Source organism: Acanthisitta chloris, unplaced genomic scaffold, assembly GCF_000695815.1.
Source record: "Acanthisitta chloris isolate BGI_N310 unplaced genomic scaffold, ASM69581v1 scaffold9824, whole genome shotgun sequence".
Taxonomy (NCBI): domain Eukaryota; kingdom Metazoa; phylum Chordata; class Aves; order Passeriformes; family Acanthisittidae; genus Acanthisitta; species Acanthisitta chloris.
In genome coordinates this window covers 11,697-23,408 of record NW_008669839.1, presented here as the reverse complement: position 1 = coordinate 23,408, position 11,712 = coordinate 11,697, and the positions used below count along the sequence as shown (strand labels likewise).

The following is an 11,712-nucleotide window of genomic DNA, read 5'->3' as shown; positions in this document are numbered from 1 at the left end:
AGCAGGAAAGCTGTAGAACTCTGTAGAACATAACAGATACCTGATTGCCTCTGGCATGCCTGGCCAGAGAGAATAGCCACTGGAGTGTTTGGAACAGACTTGAAGGAGAGCCATGCAGGCCTGTTCCAGGAGTGAGCTCACTACATTTCCAACTGCTGAAAAACAATCTGTCTATAAAGGACTGAGCCTGTAAATACTTAGATCTCAGTGGTCCATGACACACAGTTCTAGTGCATGGTCTTGTATCTAAATTAAACACTACAGATGGGAGACACACTTCGATATTTGTCTTATAAACTGCATATTTTCCTGTATTTCCGTGTCATAAAAGTACTGCAAAGTCAGGCTGTGTTCTTAAGATGTAGATTGGTGACAAGAATAAATAAATAAATTGCTGTATGCAGGCAGAGATTTATTTAAGCAGCAATCAGGTTTACCCATACCAAAACTAACTTGCGTGAATAAAAAGATTTAGAATCATAAATAATATGCACCCTATATATTCTTAAATACCTTGCAATCTGTGCCTTGAGAACTCTGAAAAACAGGTGCGTACAGATATTTTAAATTACATATTCATTTCTTGGTAGCTTCACATATAGCTTTCAAAGCATTTTTTTCATAGCTTTCAAATGTGCTGCATTTCTACTTCACCTAAAAGCATTTGTTGTGCTCTGATTTCTTTTTCACTTAAATTAGTTTTTAGAGTGGCCTGATAAGAGATGTTGTCATTTGAACTTTTTTAGAATGCTAGTAGAGTTTGCACTTCAGTGAATGTTTCCTGCATTATTTTATTAGCATTTGCTATACTTAAGCCATAAGATTAAAAGCATTTAGATGAAGGTAATGGCCAAATGACATTCAGTATTGTCTTTTCCATCCAAAAGGCAGGCATGGGAAAAATCAGGTAAATAATTAATTGAATAGAATAAAAAAAGCAACCTATGTTGCATGCATTAATTATTCAGATACTCTCTGTTAATGTTTGGGTTTTGCCTTCTAGATTTGCAGGACACATTTTCCTAAAGCAGCTAGCTGAACTCTTCTTTCTTAATGAGGAAAAAAGTGTCTCCAAAATATTTAAGCTTTGCACAGGTTAAAAGACATAAAAATTTTATTTATGGCTTAGTTTATTCCTTCAGGCATAAATAGTTTCACTTTTTCAACATCTGAATGAAGTAATTTTCTTTGGTCAATATTTTGTCATCAGCTATTCCTAGGAAATACAAGCTTGATGTAGAAAACAAAAGCTTTAATGTAATTGCTTCTTTAGGTTTAGAAATCTTGATTTCAGAAACTGAGCCAGTTCAATCTCTTTTCCTAGCAATGACCTTGATACTGCTGTGGAATACCTTGAGCCTCTGCTTATCTCTGGTGCACAGAATCCTGATCAAGCTGTCAGAAGTATTTCCTATTTGTTAACAAAGGTGTCTGAGGAGGGATTAGAACCAGCTTTGGAAAAATGTAAGTTAATTGCAATGATATTTAAATATTCTGACTAGACAGAGGTGTTATGAAAGAGCTATTACATGTAAAACCTGCTCAGTCAGCATAAATCATGCCTATGAAGTTTATGAAAGTGGCTTTTCAATCACAGATTTTCCTTATGTACCCATCATTTTGCAGTTGGTGTGATGGCAGAACGACTGGCCAATCAGTTTGGAATTTACAGACCTGTCACAGATCTTTTCCTTCAGTATGTCAGTGCAGACAGAGTGGATGATGCCAGATCGTTGGTACAGGTAATGACATAACAAGAGAGGTACAGAAATGCTTAGAGCTCTTCAAAGGTTAACTGAGAAATTGTCAAAAAGAGGTGTTGTACAGCATAGGCTAGTACTGGTGTGCATTTGAATTACAGTGTGAGTAGCAGTGCACAGTTTAGGCTACTCTACATCATGATTTGGTACTCTAGTACTGATGGTAGTAGTGGGTGTCAGTCAGAGGGGTTTTTTGTCTTCTGACAACCTGAACAAAATAAAGGAAGTATTTGTATATTTCAAATACTCTTCTAAAGTTTTCTGCTTAGACATCAGTTGTTTTTTGCAAACCATTTCTCTGCAGCTTCTCACCTGATTTCTTAAGTGCTGTAAGCATAATATCTCACAGCTGTACAGTTTACAAAACAGAAGCAGGCAGTGTTTGCTTTTCATGGACCTTACTTCACTTGGTTGCTATATAATATTGTATATTCTGTATTCAAGGTTTATTAAGAGCTGAATTTGCTTTCTATCCATATGAGTGTCACAGATGCATTAAAACCCAAATGTTGGTCTCTGGGTCACAGTCTCAGCTCACTTAGGAATAGAGAAAGCTGCAGTCATGCCATTTGTAAACAGCTAAAGACAAAGCTGAGCAAGAGGTGGGATGAGCTGTGGGTGCTGGGAGATGCCACTGGCAGTGTGCATGAACAGGCTGTGGCAGGGAGGCTCATCCAAGCAGGTGACAATCCAGCAGTTGTCCCAAGTTTGCAGATTGTTCTGTGTGCGTAGGCTCCCAACTCAAATTGAAGCTTCTTACCATCTCCAGGTAGTGTATGCTACTCATTTACCAGTTCCCAAGTATTTAAAACTGTTAAAGAAAAAGCTCTGCTTCATCCAGCAGGTATTTTATGGTCTTCAAGACCTGTTTTGAGAAGAATGCATACCAACAAATGTGTTCAGTTTACTTCTGCTACAGCGTGAGGTGTCGTATTTGTGTATTTCTTCAATTTTTTTACTGCATTGCCCAACTGGTATGAGTATTAAAAGAAAAGGAATCTACAATTTTGTTATAAAACTCTGTTATATTGCCTGGAACATCAAAATGCAAAAAAATCCTCAAGTTATTTTGCTCTTTCTGATTGTTTGATAGCTCTTTGATTGAAATGAATGAAATGGAATGAGTGAATGAAAACCGGTTCCAGTTTCTTGCTTTTGTGAAGATAAGGTGTTTTGCATTTCAAGTAAAATCTCCATGTTCTTAAAATTTTCCAACACATGGAATTACTTCAATTCACATCTTTCTAAAACTTACTACTACAGCATCCAACTCTTAGAATTAAGTTCATGGCTCTATAGTGTACTTGAAATAACATTGTATATGCTATATCTTGGGGGAGAATTTAAAAATATTGTTAAGTGGATATTCACAGATTAGCTGAATTTGAAACTTCTGTGTATACCAGAAAATTTGGGGATTATTTGGTGCAGGAAAAACTGAGCTGTGTTAAGCATTCGTGACTGCTATTGTGGATCAATTACTCTACTAAGAGCTAACTAGAGGACAGGAATAATCGCTCTCTTGCTATTTTTTTGAGAAGTAAACCACAGTCGAAGTGGTTTATTTTGCTTTTAACAATCTGAAATATTAGTATACACATGGAGACTGCTAGCTTTAAAAATTGCATCCAAGAGTGTGTTTCAGAGTTCAGGAAATAGCAGCAGTGTCTTTCGTACCATCTGGAGGGAGAATGCTTTTACTGCTCAAAGTCAAAAGGGGTTTGATATTTTTAGTACGTAAGGGGGCTGTGGATAACCTTTCTCCAGCTTGACTATCTCTTTGCTCTCAGAGCACCTCCTGGTGGTGGGTGAGAATGGCTAGAATTGGTAATAAAATGTTGGAAATTTCTCCCATCAATATTTTGCTTCTACTTAGCACCATAAATTCATTTTTTGTCAGAACATTGTGGGTGCATTTTTGTCTGTTTGCCTGATGAATGAGACTTCACACCTTACCTGGACCTTGAAGAGTTTGTCAAACCATGTTACACATAGAGAACATTCATAATGGCATAACACAAAATTTCTTGTTTGCATATGTCTGCAATACCATTTGATTGTAGGAAATTCATATGCATAAATGTTTTTTCCTGGGCACTCTGGTACTGGTATCGTGCAGCTCTTGAGAAAAAAAAGCACTGTGCAGTGTAAGAGTTTTAAGACTGATGGCTTTGAGTAACATACACTAAAGTATTGTCTTGTGTATTTTATTTTGTCCTTGTTTCTAAAGTAAGATAGATTTTTGATTTTTATCTGGTCTGTCTCAAACTTTTCTAAGTTCAACTTCGCTCTCTCAAACACTGTCTATTGCAGTTAAAGCCTTTTATAAAATAGAGAGATTGAAATCAGTCCTTTGTATGCATAAGTGTAGGTAATTATACTTTAAAGAGAACTTGCTTTGTACATTTTAATTTTTATAAAGAAACGAGCAGTTATCTCCCTGACACCTTATTAAATGTATAATTAACCTTATGATCCCTAGCTCACTTGTGAATGCTTGGCAGTATAATTGGAGAGGAATAGTGTTTCTCTTTTTCATTCTTTTGCAGTCCTAAACCTCATTTTTGTAGTATGTTGAAGTATTAGTTTAATTCTTTCCCCTATTGTTTTAGACAAACTCTATACCTACCATTTTAAAAACAATGCTTACCAAAAAGGTGCATGAAATGAACTTGGTTTGTGGTTGTTTTATCGTTTTCCTTTTTCAAACTAATGATCAATTGTTTACCTTGAAAATAGGTAATACATTAGTATATTATTTTAAGCATCTGTAATTGGAAATATTCACCTTAGTCATGTTGTTTATGACTAACCTTCTCATGTCTGCTACATTAATCATTTCTTGTTCTTCAGAGGTGTGGTGCATTAGTTGAGCAGAAGAGAACTTTAGGGAGTTTTATGGCTAGAGCAGCAACTAAACCTGGACAGGTATAATATTTTTTTCATGTATATCATTTTATGTCTTGCAAAATACTATTTCATCAACCTTTGTTATAGTGTTTTGGATCTTGAACTTCACAGTTGGCAGCTTTATCAGGTTTCTTGGGGAGGGAGGAGGTTAATTGGCAGAACTGGTTACATTTAAAGGAACAGTTTACATTATGGAGTATGATGGAAAAGAGGATGTACTTAATATTCTTCTATTGTTTCAGTAATTTCCTGTGTTTTTGTTGTTGCACTCTATATCCTACAAACATTGTGCTCTAGATGTTTTACTGCATTACCCAGTTCCGTATCACAAGCTGAAAGTACTTACTGTAGTACTCAGCATCTCTCTAATGATTAAATGCCTCTATGTTTGCATTAAAAGGCACATTGCTTATCACTTGTTACGGTGGTTTGGACATGTATCTATTTTGGCAGTATAATTGTTTAGATAGATTAAATGCCTCTATGTTTGCATTAAAGGGCACATTTCTTATCACTTGTTATGGTGGTTTGGACATGTATCTATTTTGAGTGTCTGTTTAGATTCCTGGCTTTGTGCTCATTCTCTATAATTCAAAATGCTCGTTTATGTGCTTGCTCTACTCCTATCTGTCCCTCCTTATATGACCCTCTCAGAGTAAACAAAAAACCCGAAACAAATAAAGGACAAATCCAAACCACAGCAACAACAAAAAAACCCCACCACCACACACACAAAAAAACCAAAACAGCCCCCCCCAAAGTCAATATTGAACAATGAGAACATAAAAACCAAAACACACACGCATGCAAAACCCTATGGATTTCTCTTTCATAGAGGAGCAGCATCAGGAGATAGTGAACACACAAACTAGAATAAATATTTTTCACATGAGGGAAATGTACTTTTATGTTTTGTGGAAATTGCCATTCAATGCTTATAGATTAAAAGTTGTTCTGTTGAAGTAATGATGCTAATTATGATGATGAAAAACACTATTGGTTGGTGTCTGTGGAAGGAACTAAAAACCTTGACATTTTCTAGCTTATCAAGCTGAAATTTTTAGTAAGACATTGAAGTTAGTAGTATATGATAGGGATGTTATTTGTTTCGATAAACTGTTTTTAATTCAAGAGTTCTTGAATCTGGAATCAGAGGTTGAGGGAGAGAGGTTCCAAATTTAAGCACATTAGTTAGTGATCTGATTTCTTTCAAGCACTGATCGTAACTACCACTGACCTCTACGTCAGTGAAGGCTGCTGAGTGTTTTGCAGGTTTTTTTAATTGGTTGAAAGCCTGACATATTTTCATTCGTACATTAATTGCTTATGTGGAAAAAAAAAATGAGACACTAATGTTTAGGCTTCTTAAGTATTAATTTTATTCCTGTATTATGTAAGTTTTATTTTGTCTCCTTTTGGTCACACAGTCCATTCTATGTTATCAGTACAGTTGACTTCACTTAAAAAATAGGAAATCATTGCTCTAACTTTGGCAATTTTATTTTGTTCTTTAAGATTTCAAGTTAATGCTGTTTTTATCTGTGCATTTAATTTCCTAGGCAAAGAAGATTGAGACACTTCTAGAACTGATTCCTGAGCATCTAGACACAGAAGTGGCATATCGTTACCTCATGAGATGTTACGGTAATTTACTCTCCTTGGAATATTTTGTAGTAAGAACTCCTGAGACATTCAGAAAGGTCATGGAAACCCTTTGACAGGGGAATAGGATCTGCAGTGTGTAACTTGCTTTACAGTTTGAGTCATGAAGCAGCACAGGGGTTATCTGAGGTTTTTGTGGTGGAAGTCTGCTGCATCTGTATGCTATCCCAGCTATTAAGGTGCAAAGCAACCAACTGACACAAGCCATGAATCCTTTATATAGAGGCTAAGTAGAGACTTCATGGAGTAAAAAAGAATCCATCCTAACCCAGCGAGAAAAATACTGTAGAAGATATATAGAGGCTAAGTAGAGACTTCATGCAATAAAAAAGAATCCATCCTAACCCAGCAAGAAAAATACTGTAGAAGTGAATGGCTTTTAAAATGAATCAAGCTTTTTTTCCCAAAAAACATGTAGTAAGTATATTGGTTAATGTGTATGTGTTTGAAAATCAGAAGTGATTAGTTCTATCAGTAATGTGAAAGGATCTTAGTGTTATTAGTGTAGATTCTTTATACAAGTTGTAATATAGCCAAAGTTAATATTCCAGATGCCTTCATTTGAATTTACATAAATAACTGAGTTGAAGTGCTCATCACTTCTCTTTGTAATTGAAGTCAGAGAGAAGCAGCTCTAAAAAAGAAGTTATTTATTTAATTATGTTTATTTGCAAGGCTCTGTCAGTCTTGTAAAACCTGGACATACAGCCCCTATGGCAACACTCAGTTGGAAGCTTGCTCTAGAGCCCTTTGACTTGTGTACTCTGATATTGTCCTCCATTTTTATTTCAGGGAGTAAATGCTTTTCACATGTGTCAAAAGCAAAAAAAAATAAAATGGTACAAATGTTCCAGTTTCACATGTGTCAAAAGCAAAAAAAAAAAAAATTACACAAATGTTCCAATTTGTCATAGAGGACATAAATAGGAATATTTAGGTAAAATACTTCAAACCCAAATCCAAGGTATGGTATTGAAGGTTTACAAGCTTACTGTATTTGAATCAAGTTGTAGAAGTTGCCATGATACGGTATCTCACTCAAAAAATCTATTTCACATGTGTCAAAAGCAAAAAAAAAAAAAATTACACAAATGTTCCAATTTGTCATAGAGGACATAAATAGGAATATTTAGGTAAAATACTTCAAACCCAAATCCAAGGTATGGTATTGAAGGTTTACAAGCTTACTGTATTTGAATCAAGTTGTAGAAGTTGCCATGATACGGTATCTCACTCAAAAAATCTATTTGTAACATTGAATCAAGTTGTAGAAGTTGCCATGATGTGGTATCTCACTCAAAAAATCTACTTAGTTAGTAACATTCCAAACAGCAATTGCTACCAAATTGCTGTAGCTTCATTCACAGCAGGCTAAGTTCTCTAACATAATTTAAAAAAACAAAAAATGCCCTTTTGTCACCAGCACTGTACCTGCTGCTTTTGTCTCAGTCAAAAACTCCCTAAGTGAATAAAGTTTTTTGGTATCCTTTCCATCTACATCATAGTACAGCAGTTTGATAATGAGATTGCAGAGAATCAATCACTTGCTCTATTACACCCAAATCAGTGGTTAGAGTATATTCAGTGTGTGAGGCCATACTGTATATGAACAGATGGTTGCTGTACTCTCTTTATGCAGCGATGGACCTGGCTCATAGCAGCTCATAGAGGAGATGTGAAGAGTTATAAAAACTGTTCTGTGCAAGCATCTCACCAGTATGAGATGTTGATTTCATTCCTGTACCAGGTAGAAGAGGGCACATCAGTTTTACCAGAGCTGGGCTGGATGAAGCATACTAGTGTGTTGTTGCATTTTCTATTGCATCAGTCTGTTTTCAGCAAGTAAGGTGTTTTCCTACTATTAGGTACACAGAGACTTTTACTATATTCTGTCCCCACCATGTACAAATGTACAGACCTGAACACATGGACAGCAATTTAGTTACCTCTTCCCCTCCCTTTGTCTTCCATTTATACTTTCTGCTGTGGTGAGTGTATTATTTTCATTTGACTGCTAAAGTGATAATCAGCAAAATATTTGGTGGAATTGAAAATTAGAAGACTGTGCTTGGGTTGTGTCCTAGCCATGAGGGGTAGAGATAAGATTTTTAAAAATAAAAGATTATGGGAAATTTTTTTTGTCATTTTGAAGTTACTAAGCTTTCAAACCTGATTTCTTATTTTGGGTCAAGTCCAGCCTTGAGTTATCAGAATTTTTAAGAGAACAAATAATTCTCCTGTCAGGCCATTGTTATTTTTAATTAGTTAGAAAGGGACATGAAACATAACAAAGTACTATTACCATTGTTGGTTACTGTTGCTAGTTATCAAAAGAAATGGACAAATATAATTGTTTATGTGTTTAGCAGAGATAGAGTAGAATCTAGATCACAGCTGAAAGAAGTCTGATCGTCTGTCAGACACCCATAAAAGGACAATTGCTCCTTTCTTCATCCTGGGATGTGATCCACTGCCAGGGCTAGCTTTCCTTCGTCTGGTGAGATACATAATCCTTTGCTGCATATCTTCTAGAAAAAATGAAATATGTAAAGTCACATTTGTGTGGTCCATTAAATGCATTCTGAGTATTAGCTCTTTTTGTTGGTGTTTCCCATACAATAAAAACATCTATTTTAAAGAAATAGGAAGTTAAGGATTTCTATTATGCTTTCATTAAGCTGTCATTGCCTACAGTTTTTGCAGCAGCCACCCACATTCAAAAAGGAGCTCAGCCACTCACCAGATGTGAGTGGGAAGCTTTTTCTCAGGAGAAAGGGGTGCAAGCTATCCATTTCTGCATAATTAAAGCTTTTTTTTTCATGAACCATTGTTTTTCTAGCCCCAGTGGTTGCAAAAGTGGTGAACAAGTAAAACCTGAGACAGCTGCCATACTGCAGGTGTTTGTGTTTTCCCAAGCACCAAAATGAATTTAACTGGACGTGATGGCAGTTGTACTGCTTCCAGGACCCTGAGGACAGCAGTGAAACTGTCAGGGGTCACTTCACTTTCATCCTGATGCTTCTCAAGCAGCAGAGAAGTCAGTGGTTAAGCTTGAGTCAATGTAGGAGGAGGAGTTCCTCCCCTCTCGCAGTTTAGAGGAAGGAGAAATACAGTCCACTCCTCTACAGCCAGAAGTGACTAGTTCTTTAAATAAATGAAGAATGGATTAGTTAGAACCTGTGGTAGGGGATGGTGCCTTTCATGGAATATCCAGAAAAATGTTATTGGTTACCCAAGTATTTAAGGTTTATAATGTGCTAATGGGTTGGCAAAACTTTTTTCCTGCTCGATAGGAAATGTCTTTAGATATTTTTTGTTCCTTTAGGCTGTAGTTTTGATGTAGCCAGCACCTGTAGCCTTAAAAATATTCTGCCCTTACTTCAGGGAATCAAATTCTATTCTGGAGTGCTCACAGGCTGAATTTGGTGGGTTTTGTTTTTATTGCTTCAGAAGGAGTCATATGGCTCTGTATCTCATGTCCTTGAGGTGGTGTGTTTTCACTGTGCAACTCCTACTGCTCCTTTGTGGTTCCAGCACATGCTTGAAGGAATTGATCATCCGACCTCAAATAAAAAAGAAAGGCTAGCATGACTGTATGTTCTGTTGCCTTGTGTGAGTTGCCAGTAGGATATGAAGAATATCCAGAGTATTTGGAGTATTGTGTTATTAAAATACTTAGAATGTATTTTGGCAAGTAGTTGGAATGCATGACATCATGGAAACAGGTAAAAAGATAAACAATTAACCAGTGGGGGTTTGTTTTTTTCCTCAGAACTGGATGGGGATGTTGCTTCTGTAAAGGCTGTGTATGAGAAAACAAAAGCCAACAACATACAACTGCACGAGCTATCTCTGAAATCTTTAGCAGCTTTTCTGAAGAAAGTAGGAGAGCCTGTTCCTTTCACTGAACCCCCTGTGAGTATTTCCTAATTAAGAAATGGATCTGCAGAGTTGTGTGTGTTCAGTGTTAGTAAAACAAATTGCATGAATAATTACATAGGGATTAGATCTCTGCAGAGACTCCTCAAAGGAGGTAATGTATGAAGTACTGAGTGTTGTAGGAGCTGTAGTAATCTTGCATTGGGTTTGACTTGTGGAAAGAAAACCTCTTGGGCTTAGGATATTTAAACTACCTCATTCTTATCGGGCACTCATCTACAGGTGTACCTTTATCAAATCTCCTTGGGGCATTTATCTGAGCAATTGAACTTGAAACGGCTCATGCAATGTGTACTTCATTAACAATTAATCGCTTTTAGTTTTCATTAATTACCTGTTTTGTGTCTCGTACAAGTTGCCCCACTAGTAGGATGGGATTTTAGAACTGCAGGACTTATTTTTCTATGGCAGCTTTGTTTCTAGCTGCCTTGCCACAGCACATGTATGCAACTGTGCAAATATATCTTACTTGAGGGTGGCAAGTGGCCTGACACTACATCTGTTAAGTCTGTAAATACTTTTGTATCATTCATTTGACTAATAGTCTACTAGTACCATTTTAGCAAAGCAGATTTTTGAGATTTATTGCATTTTCCTTCCCTAAGCAAACTTTTTATTGCTATTTTCTCACCAGTTTTTAATATTTAAAATAGATGTTTTTCTGCAGTTCTGTAGAGACTTGATTATATACTGTTTCTTCATATTGCTGCATGATTAATGTGATTTTTCTTTTCTAATTTTGCAAAGAATTGGAGAAAATTTTGACATAGAATATTTGGTTTATCCTTTTAGCAGCTCTGGCATTTTTTTTCTGCGACTTTGACATAATTTATAACCTGAATTTTTATTTGGACTGTAAACTAAAAACCTAGAATGTCTTCTTACATGTAGCTAATGAATATAAGAGTGTTTTTTCAAAGTCACTGAGATGATTCATTTTCTGATTTCCCTGTTCAGTTTTTCTCTAATGCAGCCTGGTCTTTGAAAGCGTTTCAATTTTTTTGACACAATTGCAGATTGCAGTTAAAAAGTATTTTCATTTTTAGAATGAAATTGATTATATTATTGCATTTTGTAATAGAAGTTTCATTATGCATTTTTGGCAAGGCTTTCCTTTTCCTTTTATTCTCTCTCTCTGGTATTTCTCTTAATTATACAGACTTCAATACACATCTAGTTTTGCATGACAGAGAATAATAGATTTTGCTTTTGTCAGGACATAAGACTTCGCTCAGAATTAGTAACTTTTCAATTGGAACAACGTTGAACTTGTTTATTCCACTCTATTTGTAGGAGACATTCAAGTTCTATGTGGAAAAATGGAAGAAAAGAAGATTGGAAGCATCATGAACAGACGGTTTTATGATTTATTTGTTTATGAAATTGTTTAAATATTACAGTCAATAAAAATTTAAAAAAGCATGTTGCTGTGTGTAATTTT

At 35.8% G+C, this 11,712-nt stretch overlaps 1 protein-coding gene across 1 annotated transcript in view; it reads left to right on the top strand.

Annotated features, from left to right (window-relative positions):
- Positions 1–10,247, top strand: part of LOC103801064 (leucine-rich PPR motif-containing protein, mitochondrial-like) — a gene marked incomplete at both ends in the record, with an annotated part of 22,894 nt that extends 12,647 nt beyond the window's left edge. Inside the window, 5 exons of the mRNA XM_009073466.1 lie at positions 1,325–1,464; positions 1,627–1,742; positions 4,614–4,688; positions 6,230–6,314; positions 10,105–10,247. Coding sequence (XP_009071714.1) covers positions 1,325–1,464; positions 1,627–1,742; positions 4,614–4,688; positions 6,230–6,314; positions 10,105–10,247 — 559 coding nt within the window. The remainder of the gene's footprint in view (positions 1–1,324; positions 1,465–1,626; positions 1,743–4,613; positions 4,689–6,229; positions 6,315–10,104) is intronic.
- Positions 10,248–11,712: the final 1,465 nt, after the last annotated feature.